This window comes from Rousettus aegyptiacus, unplaced genomic scaffold (genome assembly GCF_014176215.1).
Source record: "Rousettus aegyptiacus isolate mRouAeg1 unplaced genomic scaffold, mRouAeg1.p scaffold_m13_p_2, whole genome shotgun sequence".
NCBI classification, from domain to species: Eukaryota; Metazoa; Chordata; class Mammalia; order Chiroptera; family Pteropodidae; genus Rousettus; species Rousettus aegyptiacus.
The window spans coordinates 165,436,052-165,458,713 of NW_023416295.1; the positions used below are offsets into that span (position 1 = coordinate 165,436,052).

The 22,662-nt window shown below is 46.3% G+C and overlaps 1 protein-coding gene across 3 annotated transcripts in view; it reads left to right on the forward strand.

The window, feature by feature from the left end:
- Positions 1-22,662, forward strand: part of RFX4 (regulatory factor X4) — a 137,764-nt gene that overhangs the window by 113,060 nt on the left and 2,042 nt on the right. For all 3 annotated transcript variants that reach the window (XM_016148069.2, XM_016148070.2, XM_016148072.2), the window contains 4 exons: positions 32-151; positions 484-645; positions 12,633-12,795; positions 14,585-14,723. In XM_016148069.2, coding sequence (XP_016003555.2) covers positions 32-151; positions 484-645; positions 12,633-12,795; positions 14,585-14,723 — 584 coding nt within the window. The remainder of the gene's footprint in view (positions 1-31; positions 152-483; positions 646-12,632; positions 12,796-14,584; positions 14,724-22,662) is intronic.

Consider the following 22,662-nt stretch of genomic DNA (forward strand, 5'->3'; position numbering starts at 1 on the left):
CTGTTTGGATCCGTTCTCCCTTCCTCGCCAGGGTCTTTTCACCTAATCCACCTGATGTTTGACGACTACGTGCTCTACCTGTTAGAATCCCTACACTGTCAGGAGCGGGCCAATGAGCTCATGCGAGCCATGAAGGGGGAAGGAAGCACCGGTAAGCCCGCCTTGCACTGGGCACTGCCCTGCTTGGCACTTCGATTGGTCTCCTTACTTCTGTGCTCTGAGTGTCCTCAGCTCTGATTCCCGAAGACTTTAGTTACGGCGAGCAGGTCAAGTGGTGTGGAAGCAGTAATGTCTTTCCTTTAGAGCGGGCACCCGTGCATTTTGGGACTTGCCCTGCATGCCACGATGGTGATGGGAAACCACCGAGGGGTTTTACGCAGAGGAGTCACATGGCACAGATTAGGAAGAACGTTTCATTTTTTAAAAGTCCCTTGAAGACCCGTCGACCTTTGGTTCTAAGAACCATCCTTTCTCTACCCGTAGCAGAGGTCCGAGAAGAGATTATCCTGACGGATGCTGCCCCGCCAACGCCTTCGCCAGTGCCATCATTTTCTCCAGCGAAATCTGCCACGTCCGTGGAAGTGGCACCTCCCTCCTCCCCCGTCAGCAACCCATCCCCCGAGTACACCGGCCTCAGCACTACAGGTAATGAAAAGTCCCCCGAAGCCTTGGAGTGGGAAGCTGCTGTTTAAAACAAGAACTTTCTTGAGAAACATTCTTCCCTTGAGCTACTCCCCCCCCCCTGGCCCTGGACCAAACAATGCCAAATCTTCCTGGATATATATGGATGACTTGCAATTATTCATTTTACTCATTCGTACATATTCCTTATGCTCTGTTTTCAAGTCAGCATATTAAGTACATGATAAAATCTCTAACCTCCCTCCCCCGCCCCCCCAAAAAAACCCTAAGCCACTGAAGTTATTCAAATGATATAAAACATAAATTAAGACATGACCATTCCTGAAAATGAGAAAGGGAGCTCTCTAAGACCCAGAAACCGAGAGGCATCTCTGGAAAGTGGAGCAGACAGGAAGCCAAATGTTAAGCCACAGTGACCACAATCGAGACAGGAGAAATAAGGTACAAACCAATGCTGTGGGGTCCCCTAGGAAGGGGAGACTCCATCTGGTAGGAGTTCTCTCAAGGAAGACCTCACAAGGGAGGGGGATTTGAGCTGGGACTCGACTTCGGGTGACAAAGGTTTGGCAGAAGGGCCTCCTGGGCAGAGGACCATGTGAGCACATGTGCAGGGCCCTTTTCAGAGACTGGTAAACTCGTGCTGAAATGTAGGGGGTCCGTGAAGGAGTTGCCCAAGGATGGGAAGGTAAGATGGAATCGCATCCTGGAGGATCTCGAATACCAAGACAATGGAAAACTGATGTTACTACAAGACAATGATAGCTGATTGTTAATGTCCAGAGGTTGCTTTACGGTGTACAAAGGGCCTTCCCATAATCGTCTCACTTGATATTCACAATAACCCTGCAAGGCAGGTATCATCCCATTTACGGAGGAAAACTAAAAGGGCGAGAAAGATTTAACTTCCTTGTCCTGGGTACCATAGTCAATAGTAGACATAGATGAATACATCCATTCAGTTCAACAAGTGCCCTTGCTCTCGAGACTCGTAGAAATGATATAGGTGGAATATTCATAAGTGTTAGCTAACATATAATAATGAATAGAGAACGTATGTGTGTATGTGGCTCCCGATTATCTCACACAGTTGCTGTGGGGATCCGATGAGGCAGGAAAGGCCGACATGCTTTAATAGTGAAGTGCTCTCCAGACAGAAGGGGATACCGGTATTAACACCAGTAAAATGAGAGCTACAGCCACGATCCTTCCGATCTGAACTCTGGCAGGCAGGATGGGAGCCTTCGGGGGAGAGGTGAGACTCAAAGGCAGCCTTAAATGCCAGGAAGGTCAAGGCTAACAGGAGAGGAGTGGGCACACAAGGACCTAAAGCAGAGGCAGCCTTCGGCAAAGTGCGCGCTGGGGTAGGGGCGGGGCGGGCAGGCAGACCAGTCTCTGGAATGGATAGCCTGGTAAGACTGTGATCATTAATTCATTATCTTTCCATCCAAACCTGCTCTGCTATTCTCCCAGCTACTCATGTACCGAATCTGGGAGTCAGCTTCAAATCTGTCTTTTCCCTCAACTCCTGTATTAGTTAGGATAGGCTAAGCAGCTGTAACAAATAGATCCAACACATGGATGGAGTTAACCCCATAGGAACCTATGTCGTGCTTGCAAACAGTCCTGGCAGGGCGCTGCCAGGGAGGAAGCTCCCTGTAATGCAGCCATTTGGAAGCACATGGCCCTTCAGTATTAGGTTCCACCACATCTCAGGGCAGTGGTTCTCAAAGTGTGGTCCATGGACCAGCAATATCAGCATCTCCTGGGAACTTGTTTAAAATGCTCATTATCAGGTTCCTACTGAATCAGAACCTCTAGGGGTGGGGCCCAGAGATTTTCTCAATGAGCCTCCAAGTGATTCTGATGCCCAAGAGTTTGAGGACCACTGCCCGAGGGCTTCGTCAAGTCTGCAACCACGTGACAGAAATGGAAAGCGGGTATGGAGGAGGAAACCCCCACGTAAAAGCCCTGGCCTGAATGTGGCACTTGTCACTTCCGCTTATATTCTATGAGTCAAGACTTGGTCACGTGGCCTCACGTAAGGCTGGGAAATGTAGGACAGCGTGTCCCCAGGTAGGGAAGGGGGCAGCGCCTTGGCCAGACAGCTGGCACTCCCCACCACACCTCCCAAGGCCACTTGTTCTAATAAGAATCCTGACGGACCCATTCCTTCCCCTTCCCACTCCTGCCATATGGTTCAGGCCTTTCCCACCTCTCAGGGACATCTACGGTGACTCTTGAGCAGGTTACTTGCCTCCGGAGACTGGTCTATCCACTTCGACACTGCCCACCGGGCTTATTTTCCTGAAGTTTGTGCCTCCTCAAAGTGCTGGGGCAAACAGTCCACTGGCTCATGCTAACGCCTCAAAGCGCCCCTATTCCCCAAAGCACTTCTCACACCGTTCCACCTCCAGGACTATCCTCCTTCCACCCGTCTGATAAAATCCTACGCACTTTCTTTCACTTTTCCCTCACCCTCCGGATTAGGCTCTTCCTCCAGACCCTCATAGCATGGGCTTCCTTCTTAGAATAGAACTGTTTTCAGAATAGACTGGCAACTAAATCATATTTTTTTGAAGACCAAATAAATAGGGTGAGACTGCCCTATCTAGGCTGTCGTCTTTTATCCATTCATCCACCCACCCATTCATCCATCCATCCCTCCATTTATCCAATAAACATTTCTCAAGTGGCTTCTATGTGCTGAACACTTCAAATAGTTGGTGATACAAAAAAGAGAAACGAGGTCCCTGCCCCCTGGGAGCTTACTGTTTAGAGGTTGGGGTTCTGAAGAGTTAAGAATATGCGATGAGTGCTAAGTTGGGAGAAGGGTCAGTGTGTTAGGGGAGCACAAAGGGGGGCCTCCAACCTGCACTTGGCAGGTCTGGGAAGGCTGACTAATGAGAGAGAAGGTATTCCAGACAGGGGAAGTAAGTAGTACCAAGGCCTGGAGGCAAGAGAGAGCATGCCATCTTCAGGGATCTTGATGTATAAATCCCAGCAGCCTTTTGAATAATTCCTTCCCTAAAGTTTCCTCTCTCTTCAGAACTGGAGCTACTCAGAGGGGAAATGAGCAGATGCTGAAGAGCCTGCAAGGTGCCTGCCTCTTCTGTATTTTGCTGGGGTGGAAATTTACCGACACTCTCAGTGGCCCTTTGTCATGGGGCAGCTAAGGAGGCAGGATTCTTCAAGAGTACCGAAAATGAGGGTTGTCGGTAAATGGCATTAGAGATTTGATTTCACTTTGGGTGCACAGCTAGGGTGGGTCCTCCTCTGCCATGGAAACTTAGATCTGAGCATCACCAAATTTTTTACATTAATGCGCCTCAAATCATGTTTCGTTTTCCACCTTGGGGAGGAAGAACATGACCCCCTCCGTCCTCCCTCCCATTTTCTCCACATCGTGGGTGGTTTTAATTCCTGCCTAGAAGGCTCAGGAAGAGGAATCATGAAGAACAACACTGTTCACTGCACATAAAAAGGGAAGGGACCTCAAGCACTGCTCACGGCTCCTCAGGTGCTCAGGGGTCTTCCAAGACTGGGATTATGGGGCAGCTATCCTGAGCCTCCTGTCTCGCCCAGGGAGGATAGAGGGCAGGAAGAGCAGCTCAGAGCCATTCGCCTGAATGTCCTGTTTGCAACCCGCTCCCATCCCCCACCATACGTCAGTAACATCCTTACTTCTAAAACCAACAGGGAAATTATGCAAACAAAACAGTTCTGCTTTGTGAAGCAGAAACAATTTGGAACCTTTCTTGCAGCGTAGCAACGTAACAAACAAGGAGATGCTAGGGAAACGCGGGGACGGGAAGAGTGTGCAGGAGAGACTTCTAGGATCTCTCCATAATTCCTGCCCAGCTAGCTAGTGAGTCACTCCTGGCTTTCTCCGTAGCAATGTGAAGGCCTCAAGGTGTGGCAGGTGTGACAGTCAAAGCCACAGGAATAGCATAAATATGTTGAGCGATTTCTGTGCAATGTGTTCAAGAGTCATAAAAGTAGCTTCTTAGAAATACAAATGTGAACCAGGTTCTCTTCAGATGACTGTAACCTTTGAAGATTTTGGCACATTCCAGCTTTGTTCTCAGATATCTCCAGGGGGCATTAAAAATGTCATCCTATATAAAACTACATGTAATATTTTCCTCAAGTACCACTTTTGAAATACTCCATTGGTAAATTGGACTGGATCTTGGTATGTATTATGGGGTCATGGTCTTGGAGGAAATTTAACTATAATTTCCTAACAACATATATAGTTTTATAGATACTAGAATCATAAAGCATAAAGTATTTATGCGTGATATATACCTAAATAACAGGAAATTATGGTAGGCTTTTTAAATTTAGGGATTTGTGTAATTTTTCATTGTACAATATTGTAAATTGGAAAGAAATTATTGTAAATCACATAAAATGAATTTGCCATGTTTTTTTTTAAAGTTAACTCGACATATGGTTTTCATGCCATTAATTTTTATTTCCATCTTAAAATTATTGCTTGTTTATATACCATTATTTTCTGAAAAAGGATCTGAAGTGGTTAACCCAAAAAAAAAAAAAAAAAGCAAAACCAATATTTTTTTAAAAAGACCCAAACCAGGAAGCAAGAAATAAAGAAGTGGGTAAAATAAAACAAAGCAAAACAGAAAAACTCAAAATAACTAGGCTAAAACAGTTTATTAACACCTTAAATGAAATCGTGTGTGGTCCAGTTATTTCGTTGGGTTCCTGGCATACTCTGAATGTCACCGCTCAGATGGTGTAGGTATTATCAAGCTCGACTTACTGAGAGAGTCAAGGCCAATCAGGCATTTGCGATTCTTCCTCAAATCAGTGTCTCACTTTTGATGGACACTTTCCCATTTTTCAGCGATGAGAAAGAGAACTGTATTATGTCTGCTTGGTGAGCACAAAGTAGTGCCAATGAATCATGAGTCTCACTAGGAATACAGCCACTCTGCTCATCCGGGTATCTAGTTCTGTGTTCACACCTACATGTGTTTCTAAATGGGTTTTCTTAAGACTGTATTTTTTTAATTGTTTTTCAAAAAGGAGGGGGAAAAGAAAGTGAAAGGAAAAGAATATTAGGCACTTAATACTGAACCCGATCATGGCCGATTTTGATTGGGTGTGTTGAAGTCTGTGGCAATACCGTGGTAAGAGAACTGGTTAGAGGAAGGACTCCATATCACTCCAGATTTCCACAAGGAAAAATCTAGCCCATTTATCGATTTTTTACTCCTCACTTCGTGAGCTTGCCACTTCCCTCATGCCCAGCGGAAGTTCAGAAACCTTAACTTTCTTTAAGGAAAACTGGCTCTTTTCCTCCTCAGGAGTGTGGCAGGTGGTACCAAAATGACCTGCCCCCTTAACATGACATTGGGCTGCAATTCTTTAATGTCACTGAAAGCAAAATGTTAAGCTCCGGCTGGCTCTGTCCGGGTCAGGCCACCAAAGGGTTCTAAGACTTTGTTTATGATGTCATTGTAAGTATTCCCTCCTTCAGCAATGACAATAAAAGTTAACTATTAAACTCCTGTTTTCAGCTTCCCACCATGGGTTCCCTGCAACACAAAACCAGCAAATTAAATCGTTGAGATGCTAGGATGCCTAAAGAAATAAAGGCAAATTCCTCATAAATGGCACTAACAGTAGAACATCTGGCCTGCCCAGCTGCGTTTTCCCTACACCAGTTGAGGGTGTAACAAAGATAACTGGCCCCTAGCCTTTCCAGATAACAAAAGCTTAGTTATTCCGAGGGCGGCTAAACCAAGTGGGGTATGTATGGTGGATACTGCCGCCCTGCCACTCGGCCCACGATGACTCATTTACAGAACTTGCCGGTTGTCACTGCCAGCGAATTCCCTCCTCCTCCATCCCTGCTGCTGTCTTTCCTTTAAAGGAATGGAATCAGGAAATAGAAGCTGGGACTGAAAAAGGTTTAATCTGCTCATTCATTCATTCACGCGTTCCACGTATTCCCTGTCTAACCTGCGCCATGTCCTGGGGGTACAGAAGTGAGAAAAACAGGCATAGTTGCGGCCTTCCCGATATTTACATTCCAGTGGGTAAGAGAGTCAATACAGAAGCAAAGCACCAGGTCAGTATATAATTTCACGTGGCCATAGTGAAAGTAATAGTATGCTATGAAATCGTATAAGATGGGGACCCACTTTAGATGGTGGTCAGAGAAGGCCTCTCTGAAGAGGTGACATTTATCCGAGACCGGAAGTATTATAAGGGGTCAGGCACGTTAAAGTTGGGGAGGGGAAAAGAACATTTTAGGGAGTGGGGAACAGTATGGGCAGAGGCCTGAGGCAGGAAGGAGCCTGGCCTACTGAAAACTGACTAGGAATAAAATAAGGGAGGGAGCGGCAGGAGAGGATGTTGCAGAGGTAGGCAGGGGCTAGATCATGAATCAACAATATATCTCTCCGGGAACTGCCTGATATCCTGCCCCTGGTCAGTTTCATCAATTAGATTGTGTCTAATTGATGGAACAGCTCATAAAGTTTAACTCAAACAGATGAGGTTTTCGACTTCAGCGACTATTGTTAAGCACAACTACCTTGAGGATAGACGATGGCCAATGAGAGTGGAGATATTTTATATATTTGTGAAATCTTTCCCTGTCTCAGTCTTGAAGACTACATGAAATGTTTGTTTAGTATCAAATATTGTCAAGCCACACTGTTCAAACAGAACTTCCTATCATGATGGAAACCTTTTAAAAAATCTGAGCCGTCTACAAGAGTAGACACTAACCACACATGGCTACTGAGCAGTTGAAAGGTGGCTGGTGCAACTTAGGAACTGGAAGTTTTCACTATTTTATTTTAAATTTAAATGGATACCTGTGGCTAGTGGCTACTGTATAGGGCAGAGCAGCTGTTGAATCCGGACGTGCTTAGAAGAGCTCACTTTTAGAAAGGTACTAATACAAGGCTTAGTTAGGCGAGCTCAGAGCCTGAGCAACATCCGCGATGGCTCATAGAATTCTGAGGGGGAAACCGCTCAAACCGGTCAAGTCCAAGATCTGAAGGAAGGGCACAGCCAGGGCACCTGAGAATTTTCTAGTCCAAAATTTCAGAAGTCTGTACTGGAATCTCACAACTTCTGACTTTCAATGGCCCTAAACATACTGAATGCATGACAGGAGGCAGTGTGTTACAGACACTTGCTACTCAAAGTGTGGACCGATAGCATCGTCGTCCACAAACTTGTTTTCAACGTAGAGGAACCTGGATTTTAACGAGAGCTGCAGTGATTCAGGTGCACATGCAAATGTGAGCGGCGACTGCTGTGGAAGGGCTTTGGAGTTGAGCAGGTCTGGGTTCAAATCGCAACTCTGCCCCCTACCTGAGCAAGTCTTGGGCCTCAATTTTCTCACCTGAAAATGCAGGTAATACTATTTAACCTCCAAAGGTTATTGTGACGATTGAATGAGTCGACGTATAAAAAGAAACTAGCATGAGGTCTGGTTTATGTTGAATGATCAATCAATCATTCATTCATTTATTCAACAAATCATTACCGATCGCCTATTATATTCCCAAGCACTCTTCCAGTCCTGTGTTTAAAATCTCTTCCAGGAAGAAAATGTTTTGTTGGGGGTAGGAAGGAAAGAAAATGTACCTCTCTACCAGTTTCAATACTATACCACGGACAACTTATCTTTATAGGAGTCTCAAATCCTACAGAATCTTTATAGGATTCTCAAGGATCAGGGGTTGTTAGCACCGTCCTCGGACTTTCAAATAGGGGCAGAAGAATGGGGAGGGGGGAATAAGAGAAAGATGGAATTAGACAAATAGAGAAGGTTTGTTATACTGCCTTACCAACAAATAAAAAGCATTAGAGCTGTCTTAAAAATTAAGCACAAACTGTAAGCTGCACAGATTTTCTTTTATTAGTTTCCTTAAAAAAGAAGAACCAGCATTTCTCGCTGGAGGTCCCACTGGTAGGAGAGGGAATGCAAGGGGTGTTCTTTTCTGCTACCCAGGCAAAAAGAGTTTCTCACCCAAGCCAGTAGGTGTTAATCTGCTTAAGCCTGCCTGAGTGGATCTGTTAGATTGCTGGCACATGGCCATTTAGGGGTTTTGTTTCTCAGACCACGGGGGCCCATTTTTCCAAGACTTCCACTAGCTTTTTGTTTGATAACGTCTATTTCTAGCAGCATTTACTCCTTCAACAACAAATTCAATGGAACAAAAATTTACTGAACACCTACTATTTGGCAGACCCTCTGTTGGGGATACAGAGATGAATAAGGAACAGTTGCTATGCTCTGAGAGCTCACACAGAAGTAAGTGCTGCCTCATTCTCTCAGGTGATGGCTATTATCACTGCGTCTTCCTACTGCTTGGGGGAAAAAGAAAAAATCCTTTGGCTTCCTTAGCTGCCCCCTTTCAATCCCCACTGACCTCGCTGTGCTCCCCCGAGGTCCCAGGGGTTGCAAGGGTTAATTACTTGCTTGCTGTGGCTGGCTCATTGTTCTCTCAAACTTCCCACCCCCTCCAATTCCACTTCCAATTATAAAATTTGCTTAATACAGTTTAATAATGTTTTTCTCTTCACAGATGTGATATACATTATAGAAAAATACAGATAAGCAAAGTGAAGAACAAATTAAAAACCGTCCGCAATCCCACCACCTAGAGAGATAACCTGGTTTAATAAAAAGGATACTTTACAGAAATTATAACCGTAATCCAAAATATAGAGGGAAATCATGCAAAATCCAGGCATCTGGTACATGATAATTTTGGGGGGTTTTCTTTCTATTCTTGTTGCAGTTACTATCAATGGTGCCTAACAGTCTGCTAAAGTCATTATCTTTTTGGGGAAAATATGATGTAGATGTGCAAACTAGGAGGGGGTATTTTTAGCCATACCACTGGCGATTTTACAGAAAAACATGTTTAGAAGTTTGCTGTAATTAGCTAAATTACTGTTGCTATTCAAATATTCCAATCCTGGTAACAGAATCTGACCCAAGAAACTGGTCTTTTTTCCTTGGAATCCGAAATGGGAAATATAAAACTTTCTACTTTAAGCAAGTCTGCTATAAGAATTCCTGAATACATAATGAAGAGTTGCTTGAATATCATTAGAAGCCCACCCCATACCAGCCTCGATATATATTATCTCTGTTAATCCTCACAATAGTCCTTCAAGATAGATATTATTAACCCTATTTTATAAATGATGAAAGAAGGGCTCATAAAGCTTACGAGGCTTGCCCAAGATCTTACAGCCAGAAGTAGGACCCAGAGCAAAGAAATAATATGGTAGAGTAAGTGGAAGGTACGTGGCGGACCAGGGTTCAGAGGCCACTCACCGTGGGACCCTGGGCAAGTTCGTTAACGCTCTGGGTTTTCCTGAACTGGACTTTTGTGTGACACCAGTAGTCTGTCTGCAATTAGTGTTGACATTAAGGACAGTCTTGCCCAATTCCGTCTGATCTCAGCAGCTAAGTAGGGTAAGGCCTGGTTAGAACTTAGATGGGAGACCACTTAGGAAGACCAGGTACTGTAGGCATAAAAAAAATAATAATAAAAAATAAGGGATGGTCAGCTGGCAAGATCCTTGCAATCTGTGAGGTCAACCAAGGATTGCTTCACCGATAAAAAAAAAAAAAAAAAAAAAAGGAACAGTCTTAAGAATCAAGACATGGAGTCCACCGTAAGGCTGTTGTTGAGGACACTGTTCAACAGTTCACAGTTGCCTCTTCATGAAGGTGGCTCAAAGAAATTCCTGTTTGTTCTCAATTCCAAGGACAGTATACTCCTGAGTGATTTGTTTACTACCTTATATCTCCTAACTTATCAGCATTGGCTCCTGAAAAACGCTGAGCCAAGTTTAAGGCCCACCTATAGGAAATCTTCGCACCTTTAGGGTATGCTTATTTCGCCTCGCTCCTCAGTACATACACATTTTGCTCCAAATTTGTTTTGATTTCTTCTTTAATTTCCACCTTCATTTTATCTTCTTGAATCTTCTGTACTCCTGTGTGTGCCCTTAAATCCTTTTAGATTTAACTCTCAGTTTCCTCATCTATGAACTGGGGTAATATGTCTTTATTTTTAATATTTTAATTAAGTTTATTGGGGTAACACTGGTTAATACAATGTAATATTTCTTCTAAGAGTGTCTGTAATGCACTTAGCACCTTGCCTTGCCCATATTAGATGCTCAATTAACGGTATCTCCTTTCCTGCTCTTAAAATGCACCTTCGTCACTTCATTAAAAAAGAAAGAGGTTATCTGAATTCCAAAAGATTCTCCAATTTACAAAAGGTTGAATACAGAGTTCTTTTAAGAATAAACACTTCTTTTAATAATAAATGTATTTAAAATAGGATTCCATTCTCAAATACCTTTATGAGTATTCCTTACTGGGTCTCTGTCACATAATTGGCACAGTGCTAATCCACCAACTCTTTACTCCATGTAAAAACAATGCAACTACTCTCGTGTGCTATTTATTTGCAGAATCCTTGGGATGGAATGGAATGAGCTGTTAAAGTGAAAACCTTTTCTTTATCTTTCCAGAGGAATTTTACGGTAGAAATGGTCTGCTGCAGAATATATAGAATTGGTGGACCAAGTTTTCTCTTTTACTTCTTAAAAATGGCTTCCCTTAACCAATTCTTTAGTTTTTCACGTGTCTACACGGAGATGCTTAATCCTATTCCCTCTACCTTCTATATTAACTTTAATTATTTCCACTGTGTCAACATTCCAGAATTTATTAGTAATTAAGTTGATGAGTTTATTGTCAAGTTATTATGAGTTTATTCAATAAAATGAGCTTATTATTATTAGTGATTTCTTAAATTACCATTTTTTAAATTCTAACCACCTCATAAAATTCTTAAGCATCTTGAGTGTTGCTAATTTTATCAGTTTCTTTTCTCAGTCCCTAGTACTTTCAAGGTATCCAATTAAAAAGTAAATTAGTAGAATTAATATGTATGGAATAGGTCACCGTTAAGGTCACTGTCCAATAATCTTCAAAAAGAACTGGGCAGGCAGAGCCCAATAATCTACTTATGTTTTTCTTAAAGCAATTTGTTGGATACTTAATGCCTGTCGAGTGTTGAAAAGTTATTTTGCTGTGCCTGTCTGAGCTACATAGCCCCAAGCTTTCCTTTGGCCTCGTCCTTCCCTTCCTATTTCTTCCTACTTTTCTTTTCCCTTTTCTTCCTTTTAAGTTTTTTTATTGAAAGTCTTTTGGCTGCCAGGCTCTGTGCTGAACATTGTGGGGAGGCGATTGTGGGCAAAAAAGTCTGGGGTGTGGGACAGGCATTAATCAAATCACATTCATTATTGGGTGTGAGTTTACAGATTGTGGTTGGCACCATGATGCACTGTAGTGAGGAGTGGGATCTGATCTGGTCTGGGGTCAGTAGACAGATTCTCCATATCACAATATGAAGAATGTGTGGGTACCAAGGGAAGAGAAAGGATTCTGGGCAGCAGAAACAGTATGTGAAAAGGCCCTGTGGTGCTGGCTTTTTTTACATTGTGGTACTCTGTAAAAAAATGAAAGATAATGTGGCTGTATCAGATAGGAAAAAAGGCAAAGGGTTAGGGGATGCTTCTGGTGAGGTCAGGAGGGCCAGAGTCACATACTTTGTAAAGATTTTGACTTTCACCTTAAGAGCAATGCGAGGATGGAGTTCCGTGGTGTAGTGGTTAGCATGTCTGCTTTACATGTAGAAAGGTCCTGGGTTCATGCCCCAGTGGAGCCATGGTCCATGATCTACAGCCATGCCACCCTAAGCAAGCCTGATGTCTGATCTTGGGAGCTAAGCAGGTTCGGCCCTGGTTAGTACTTAGATGGGAGACCACCTAGGAAGACCAGGTGCTGTAGGCATATTTTTTAAAAAAAAGCAATCCAAAGTGACTGAAGCCTTCTAAGGAAGAACTGGGGGTGGGTATGAAAGCTGTATTGGTGACTGATACATCTCAACTTGTCTCCACAGGTGCGATGCAGTCATATACATGGTCTCTAACATACACGGTGACAACGGCGGCGGGGTCCCCAGCTGAAAACACCCAGCAGCTCCCCTGTATGCGCAGTACTCATGTGCCTTCTTCCTCGGTCACACACAGGGTACCAGTTTATCCCCACAGAGAGGAGCACGGGTAGGTGACCATCCTGGGATGTTGCCTTGCTTTTAAAATTGATTTTAAAGGACAGGGTTTACTTAGCAGTTGTTTCCTCAAAAGACAGGAAGAGCGCCAGCCTTTGTCGAGTTCTCGCAGTGTGCTCAGCACTGTACCGGGTATGATTGTCTCATGCCGTCAGTCCCCACCACAACGAGGCGAGGCAGGTGTCAGTGACCCCATTTTACAGATGAAGAAGTTGAGGTTTGGGTGACGAAGTTCAGTCACTCTAGATCACACAGCTGGTAAATGTGGGGTCCAGACTGAGCACCTATCTGCCTCCAAAGCCTGTGTCCTTAAAGTCTCAAGCTGAAAACTCCCTTTCAGCAGTTCCCATAGGTGGCTCTTTCTGCACTCTGTGGCCTTATAAAGCTTCCTGGTAGGTCCGAGTCTTTTATGACCATTTAGAGGAGGGCTTCCCCACCCGAGAGCTGGAGGTCCCTAGAAGGCAGTAAGTATTAATGGGGTTCAGGGAATCCCAATGGTGCTTTGGACTCTGAATAAATCATTCATTCTGCCCACATTCTATAGCGATGTTACTATGATGAATAAACCGCAAATCCATTTAAAAGTGTTACCTGAATCAAAGTAGCTTTTGCCATTATGCATTGTCTTTATCAAAAGTCACTTATCTTAAAATGTCTAATGTGCAGTGATCTGAAAAACACTTAGATGTTAAAAAGGGTCCTTATTCCCTGCTGTGTGGGTGCAGCGAGCCTCACAAACTAGGTTCTGGCAGACTAGCTTTGGGGCACACAGTAGAGGAAGTGGGGAGGAAGTAGAGGGCCTCTCAGGTCCCTTCCTCATGATGGCCCAGCACAGTGCACGAGGTGGCGACCTCGAGCATGGGCGCAGGCCCGGCTGTGGGTGTACTTTGAGTTATTTACATAGGTTTGGGTGCCCCTGATCAGTCAGTAGGACAACCATCATTTTCTCAGGGGGCCTGCCTCTTAGAGTGTTTTCTCACGGGTTTAGAGGAAACTTTGAAAATCATTTCAGAGAGCTTCTGGATTCTGCAGGAACAGGACTGGCTAGACACCCACGTAGTCATATATCAGCATCTTTCCTGTAAAGTTGTTATTAAGAAGAATGACGACGATATCCCATGTGTCCATAGGATTTACTGTTTTATGGAGTGTCTTCCACATGTGACCCTCAGAATAAGCGTGTGCAGCATTTTTACAGGTGGGAGAAACAAGGTTGAGAGTAGCCCGAGGCCCCACAGCTCAAAAGTGGTGAAGCCAGGAACTCTGGGGTCTTTGATGCCTGGTTGACCATGCCATGGTGTCTCTTCCCAGGTGTGAACTCAGAGAAGGTACCACATTCTCAACCATCATGGGGATACAGAGCCCAAACAATTCAAAAACATTAATCCCAAAGTAACGTCTAATTTTTTTTCCAATTTGACTTCAGGCTTTTTAAGAGAACAGGACTGGAGGTTTCCATCACTAATTATGTTTTGCTCAGGGCTCGCTTTTGTTCCCTGAGCTCGCTGGGTGGTGAGGGAGGTGTGCTGAGGGGAGAAGGAACGTCACCCTGGGAGTTTAAACTTCCCACAACAAAGCCACAGAGTGGAGAGGGTAAGAATCAGAAAGGGAAAAGAAAAAAAAGAAAAGAAAAGAAAAAGAAAAATGGAAAAAAAGAAAGCATAGGAGAATAAAAAGTAAATAAATAAAGAGATAAATAAATGAGACTGATTTTTAAAGATGTCAAACTGACTTATTCTCACTGCTGTTACTCACAACAGTCAATGCTTAATGCGTTGTAGATACACGGGAAGCTATAACTACGGGAGCTATGGCAACCAGCACCCGCCCCCCATGCAGAGCCAGTACCCGGCCCTGCCGCACGAGGCAGCCATCTCTGGGCCGCTGCACTACCCGCCGTACCACAGGAGCCCTGCGCAGGTGAGTCGGCCGTCCTGCCTCCGGCCCAGGCACTGGCATGCTTGGCGCCAGGTCTAGCCAGTGTGACACGGTTAATAAGCGCCTTGTGTATACTGTGTGTCGCCAAGGGGAGGATGGCCTCTTCCGCAGTGTCACCCCTGCCCTCCAGCGGCTGCCCACAGTAGGTGCCCCGCCCACAGTGGGTGCCCCACCCACCGCCATGCTCCACTTCCTCTCGTGCGCGGATGTTCCGCCCTCTCTTCGACCTCTCTAATCCCAGGATCCGGTCAGCGGCCATGTCCGTTGTCCCTTTTCGGGCAGCCTCCCGCAGGCTGGACCTTTTGTCTCCTTTCCCATCACCGTCACCATCCTCCTGGCGCAGACCCGTATCGACTCCCGTGAGGACTGTTATGCCGGCATCGTCCTAACTGGCCCCTCAGACTCCCACGTGCGCTTCTGTCAGTCTCGCTCACACGAGGAATCCTCCCGAAGTGGGCCTTTCATCAGATCCTTCTCAGGCCACACACGTCCCCTGGCTCCTCACCGTCTAACAAACCAAATCGCCCCTCCGTGGCCCGTGGTGACTAGAAGTTGAGGGTGCACCTGTAACACCAGTGTTGGGCAGTCTACTTGCCTTGGACACGTTCCCGTGCACTGGCCCCAAACACAGCTGGTCACCAGTTCCATTCGATTCTGCATCCTCAGCGTCTCTGCACACCCACTGTCCGTCCTTGCCTCGGCTCAGGTCTTTACCTAACCTAGATGATGACAAAAAGCCTTCCCATGGGTCTCCACGTCGCTAAACTTGCCCCTGCTCCGGTCCATCCCCTACAGTACTGCAGCTGAAAGAATCTTTTGGCAAAAAAACCCAACTGGCCATAACACCCTCTTCTCTTTCGCATGCCATTGCTTTCAGAGTCAATTCCTTAGCATGTCTCTCAAGACTCGTTACCATCTGGCCTTTCTGGCCTCCCAGCGACCTCGGACCCCCGCCTTGGCTCCAGCCACGCCATCCCCCGAGCAGTCCCCTCCCTGTCTTTGCTGATAGTGTGTCCTCTGGCTTGGCTTCTCCTCCTCAGCCTCTTCTGCTTGTTGTTCAGGACAGTGTTGTTCGCACTGTCCCCGTGGCCCCTGCCGACACGACGCCCTTGCTTCCTCCAGGACTGGTGGGTGCCCCTCCTCCATACTCACTTAGCACCCTGGGCTTTCTTCTGTCGGTAGCACTTCTCACATGCCATTATCATCGCTGACTTCCCTGACTCCTACGGGAGACCCCAAAGCTCCTTAAAGGCAGAAATTAAGTCTAGTACCTCCGGGTCACAGGACACGCCACCTATCAAAGGGAACAGGTGACTTTCACTGAACATGTGTCGCGTGTCAGGCACGGTGCCACGCACTCTACACATCCTCAGAGAAACCCACGCAGGAAAGACAGTAAGAGTAACTTGCCTGAGGATTTAAACACAGGCAGGGCGACCCTGGCTGTCCAAGCTCCTCAGTACCACCCTCTGTCACCTCTCGTATGTCAGCATCCTCTGAGTGTTTACTGAACAGAGGCGTAAATGGGGCGGGGTCAGCATTCACAACCCGTGGCATGCCCAGCACGCACACTCCGCTCTGCCGGCGTGGGGGCCATGGCGGGCTTGTGAGCCTGGGTGCGGCAGGATGCGCGCACTCGCAGCACTCACAGCATGGACCAGAAAGCGGCCTGGTCGGTGCAGGGAGCTCTGCCCCCAAGCTGGAGGCTAGAAGAGAGATGGCAGGAGGTGAGCTAGGGTGGAGGCCGCGATGACATCAGCCGTCAGCACACAGGCTTGCCTCCAAGGGAGGGCACCAAGGAGAACGAATCCACAATACATGCCACCCGGGGCAAACAGGCGTCTTGTTTTGATTTCCATCTACGGTACCAAGGGGACCCCTGGTATAATCCCCAGACGAGCCCAGGAGTTAGTACCACTAAATCAGCCACCTGGGGTATCCACTGCAGGTCTCCACCTGCGTCACACAGAGATGCCAGCTCCTAAGGTACTGCTTCTCTTGGGAGCGGAGTCTGTGCTCCACTCCGTGATCTGCCAAACGACTTAGAACTGCTGCCACAGACTGGGTCACAATTAACAACACAATCTAAGCAGCTCATTCATTCATTCATTCATTCATTCTTTCCTCAAGTGATTGTTGTGGGGGCCTGTGTGGCAAGCACCACCGCAGCCTCTGAGAATGCAGTGGAGAACGAGGCAGAAACGAGCCTCTTTTGGGAGAGCTGACGCTCCAGTAGGAGACGCTGGTCTCAGCAACAAGTGGCCAGTGCAAGCCACAGCTCCCGGCGTTATCTTCCCTCTCTCTTCACGCCCACATCCCTCCTCATGTAATTTCTGGAGCTGGTTTTCTGGAGGTGATATTTTTAAAGCCATTGCCATAAAAAGAAGCCAGGGTCTCCTCAAGACCCACGTGGTCCCTGGTGATCACAGATAGGTCTGCAGCCTCCGCTCTGGAAGCCACGAGGTCCCCGCCTGGAGCATTATCATTTAGTAGCTGGGCTTAATCGAAGGGCTGAGGGCTAAAGAAAGCCCAGGGAGGAGCTCTTTGAATCCAGCTGAGGTGTGAGAAGCAACAGGGTCCTTGGCAGGTCCTCTTTGCCTCCTCCGCCTGTGGCCCTTAGGCAAGGTCCCTGACAACCTCTGACCCCACCACACACACACTGTGCACTTCTTGGCTTACGCCTTAGTCTTCATATAGAAAGTGGGCTGGGGAGAAGTTAATTATATCACATCTCTGCCAGGTTGATGAGTGAGGTCAGTGCTTCTCTGGGGGATGCACTGTCTAAAGTTAAGGAATCCTGCTTTGTTTTTCATTAACATTTATGCATCAAGCTCTGTTTTAGGCACTTTCGAATACACAGACTCAATTCTCATAGCAACCTCTGGAAGAAGGCATTTTTCTCCAGTTTTTAAAGATGAGGAAACAGCCTCAGAGGGTAATTTGCCCCAGGTCATGCAAGTTTTCTAATTCTCAATTCCACTGAGCACTATACTGCTGTGGTGTTTGGGTGGGTGGGAGATAAATTCAAGAGGTTACTGCAGCCATTTCATTAAGTTTCAAGTTTCCAAAGAGAAGAACTACACACTCAATGTACCTTATTCCTTTCCCTTCCTGGTACTTTGGTTTAAAGTTGAAGCGTACAAGAGAGAATCCACTGCAGGGCTAATTAGTTTTAGCCCTGGGCAGGGGCCAAACTGTTCCAAACCTGAGTATTGAAATATCACACTTCATTGTATCAGACTCACTGGGAAAAAGATCAGTCTGAAATGGAGAAAAATTGCAATTATAGAACATGGTGAAAGAATGCCATCAGCAGAAGAATAACTAAAACGGAACTCCTGCAAGTATGCCTGCCAGATTTGCCTTGAAGAACTAAGCCACACCTGTGAAGTACAGTAATTGTATGCATCCCAGCATTTACATGCTCAAAATGATCTGCCCGTGTTTATACTGCGTATTTGCACAACACGTGCTTTCTTCCTGGGTAAAAGGAAGAGAAACCTCCAGTCCTCCTTGAACTCTCACAATTTCTGAACTACAGAGTCCAGATGAATGAGGTTTCACAGTGTAAGGTTTAGTTATGTCAGAAAAACACCCTCCTTGCAACGACGCTGTACCTGTTCACATCGGCGAAAAGGAACTGAGGGACTGTGTCAGCCTCGCTTCCCTGGTCCCCCATTCTCAGGCCCGATCGAAAAGTGAAAGCAAACCAGACCCAATAGATGGTTACAGAGATTTCTGAGCCTCACTCAACACATGTTCATGGACCCTCCTACCCGGTCAGCAGCAATGAATGTAAACTGGGCCCTGGAGCTCAAAACCCATTTGATCAACCAGAAGCTGTGTGACTAGAAATACATGCAGCGTACGTAGACTAGACAGCTGTTCCGTGTCTCTCATCTGTATAGCCAAGGCCCAGCCCTGCCCGCCAGTCCCACAGCTTTCACAGAATCTCCATCCAAGATCAGCCCAGGCCCCGTGGGCCCTCGACCTCAGGGGGCCCAGTGACGACGCTACAGGGTTTATTTAGGGTACTGCGCTTTGGACTCGCATTCTGGGCCAAGGCAGTAAAAATCAGTCAGCCACAGTGATGTGGGACTGTGGAGCCCGGCTTCCCAGATTCAGATCCCAGCTCTGCCTCTCATTAGCTCTGTGCCTCAGTTTCATGTGAAAACTTGGGAGTAATGACAGTACCTATTTCATAGGGTTGTTGTGAGAGTTAAGTGAGTTAATAAAGGTTAGAATAGGGCCTGGTTCACAGCACCATTTGTGTATATTATTATTATCCTTTGTAATACCATAGTTATGTTTTGTGTGATTACAGAATTAATATGTCTCCCTCACTATCCTAGCACTATACCTAGCCAGGTCTCTTTTTTCTGGCCATTATATTCCCCGGGCCCAGCATGGGCTTGGGCCTTTGTGGGTACTCAGGAAATACTTGTCGATGGAATGAATGAATGAATGGATCCTCACTCTGGCACTAAGTTTCTGTGTAACCTCAACCAGGTCATTCATTTCCCCTCTCCTGACCTCAATTCCTTCATCTGTAAAATGAGAGGTAGGACCATTAAGGCTTTCTCGATCATGAATGGACCATGATCTTATGATGTAAAGAAGAATATTCATAATAGCTAACGCGTTCTGGAAACGTACTACATGGGAGTTCTAAATGTTTCATGTGCATTAACTCAATTCATCCTGACCCTAAAAGCTCAGCAGATATGGATCGTCTGGCAATGATTTGGGGGAAGAGCTACATCCTCTTCCAGACGAGGCTAAGAGGAAGCCTGGCTGGAGGCAGGCCCACTGGCAGAACTTCGGTGCGGTGAGAGCCGCCTTTCATAGGAAAACAGTTTGTCCTCCTGACTGGGCCACCTTTCACCCCTTGCTCAAGTGGCAGCCCATGTGGTAAGGGTCAGGGATAAAGGGCTCATTCTTCCCTCTCCATGTGCAGGAAAGTCAGCCCTTGGTGTGGGGAGTTGTTTCTCAAAATAGAACTTCTTAATATGGTTCCAAGAAGGCCCAGAGTCAGTCACAGCTGAGACAGGCTTATGCCTCAGCCACTAGACAGAACCTTCGACTACTTATGTACACACACGTACAAACACCAACACGTACCCACAAGCACACCTCACATACCTCTCTCGAAAGTGTGGGAACTGCTGACTTACCTCCATTTTGACATCAGTAGCAATAGCGTGTGATGTGACCCAGAAAAGAGTAACTTCCTGTTATGGGCCCTCAACAAAAAGCGCCTTTATTCTGGGCAGAGCTCTCCGGACCCCAGGGTTTGTGCCCAGCATGCTTGTGGACCCTGCATGAAACCGGATGTAAGTGTGAAAGGTGAGGCGGGTGCCACAGGCCAGCCTCGGCCACTCCCGCCAGACTAAATAGAAGCTTCATTGGCGGCGTTAATCACCAGGCCAAGGCAGTGGACACTTCAGCCTCTCATCTTTCAATGGTCCCTTCACCATGGGGAAAACGAGTCACTGACTCATTTGCAATTAGCTGACCTAATGGGACAGAATTTTCCATGCCAGATTCTGTGGTAACAGAATTTTATTGTCACATTGGAGATATTTTGAGCCAGTCTCATTTCCAGGCAATTACTCTTTGAGTCTGTGACACAACCGCTGGACACAGCTGCATTTAAGGTCCTCGATTAGGTACAAAAGCCACACTCTCTCGGGTTCTGTGCAAAGGAGGCTCCAAGTCCACATTGTGACACTTTATCTACATAAGTCAAGGCAAGTGAACACTCTGTCAGACCAGCAGGTTGAGGCCTGGGCAGAATCGTTAAGACTCTGTGGTCTGTAGGGGACAAGAGAGCTTAAAGGAAGAGTGACAAAGAGATTTAAATTAAATGGGTTGCGTTGCCAATAAGGAGTGCTCTTCCTCTGCTGTGTAATTCAGCCGTGGGCCAGTCAGATTGATGTGGGGAATAAGCCCTACCCCGGGACTTGGCTTAAAGCCAGCTCTTCCACTAGCTTGCCATGTGACTTTGGGCAGGACGCTTCAGCTCATTGGGTACCAGTTTTCTCATCTGTACAACATGGTGTCGGGTTATATCATCCCCAAGGTTCTTTCTAGTGGTGACATCCCACTAAATAATAAGATTATTCAGCACCAACTATGTGCCAGGCATCATTCTAAATGTTGAGAACATGGTGGTGACCGTGAGAAAGCCCGATTAGGAGCTTATGAATAGAAGCCAGTAGAAAGAGACAGCCGATGAGAAGGATCGTAAGAGTTGGATCTGAGAGGCAGGGAGTGGAGCATTTAGCTCCTTAAGACAGGATGTCCAGAAAAGTCTCTCTGAAGAGGTGACATTTGAGCTGAGGGCTGGAGAATGATAAAAAGGCAGGTGTGCAAGTGTCTTGGGGGCCATAATGGTAAAGAAGTGTTCTAGGCAGAGGGACCAGGCAGGACAAAATTCACTGAGATGGGAACCAGCTTGGCATGCCATAGGACCAGAGAGGAGGCTTCTCTGCCAGGGAGAGCATCGCGCGAGATGAGGTGACATGCATCCGGGGATCTTACCTGAAAGAATGTTAGGAGGGGGAAGCAAACTTTTTGAAAAAATTAAAGACCGTTTTGTAATATTCCTAAATATTAGCTGTTTAATACCCGGGATCTTGTGTTCTTGAGCATGGCCCAATCTTACAAGGGTCTGTCTGAGATTTAGAGTGGGTCCTGGGCTAAAATTCCACGGCCCAGGCCTGAGGATCCACCATAGCTGTCACACAAACAGCAAGCACCCTGTCGAGTCCCAGGACGGGTACATGAGAATACTTAAGCATTTCTGATCTGACTGAGGAATTATGCAAGCCTGGGTGTGCTTTCCATAGTCTCCTTGGCAACGGCCCTTGGTGCCTTCTCCCTTGAGTTCCCAGACACCACCTATGCACTCCTCCCTCTCCCCTACCTGTGCGTCTGACTGCGAAGTGGCTGCACTCTGCTACGTAAGGCATGCTTGTCCTGTGTAGGACAAACCCTCTCAACTAGAAGTTGGATCCCTCTTTCTGGACTGATGAATAGCTGGTCCTCTTCTCATGCTTTCAACCTAACTTCCTTCTCCTGTGCCCCTCAGGCTCCCACTCAAAGAGGCAGAATGGTCCCCTTTGGCCCCACTGACTACAAGGAGCAGCCATTGTTGTCATAACCCCTTCTCCTCGGCTGTCTAGGCTTCAGCCTGTCTGTCTCCCTCACAGGAGGCAGCCTCCCACCTAATCCCTCGGGGCTCCACTCTCCAACTGTCAGGGAAGACAGATGGGGAGCAGAAGAATTCACACACTCTCTCCCCTACTCGCTGTCCTTGCCATCCTTGTTGACTGGCTCCTATCCTTTTTGGGGTGGCCCAAAGTGCAGCAAGGAAATCTGTGTTGACTGGCCTGCACACGGGGAGCTCTCAAAGGGAGCCCAGAGCTCGCCCCCCTTGCTCCCCTCTGATTGTACTAAAAGAGGCTTATTTGCATAGCTGTCTTAGAAACTGGAAAAAAAAAAACTGCAAAGAAGAAGCACTTCAGACGCACTTCTTTGATTCCTATTTCTTTCTAGAACTGCTTCCCCTCTTCTTGTAGCTATGAACACCTGTTTTTTTGACCTGCACAAAAGCACACCTCCCGCCCCTCTCGGTTGGCTTATCTTGACTCTTTGCACATTCACACACACCAAGGCCAATAATTTGCCAGTTCCTGCTTGTTTATCTTGCAGGACTTCAGTGTGACTGTGAACCAAAAAGATAGGTGTTCTTCAGATGATAGGCACTAATAATAAGCTTTGAAGCTGTTGACTTGCTTCCTCTTCAAAAGCCTGCTTTTAGGCTATAGTTCGTAATTGAATTCAACAGGATTGAATGCTATTTTTAATAATGTCATTGTGCTTTTACTTGGCAGAATTGTTCTCTTGGGTTGATGGG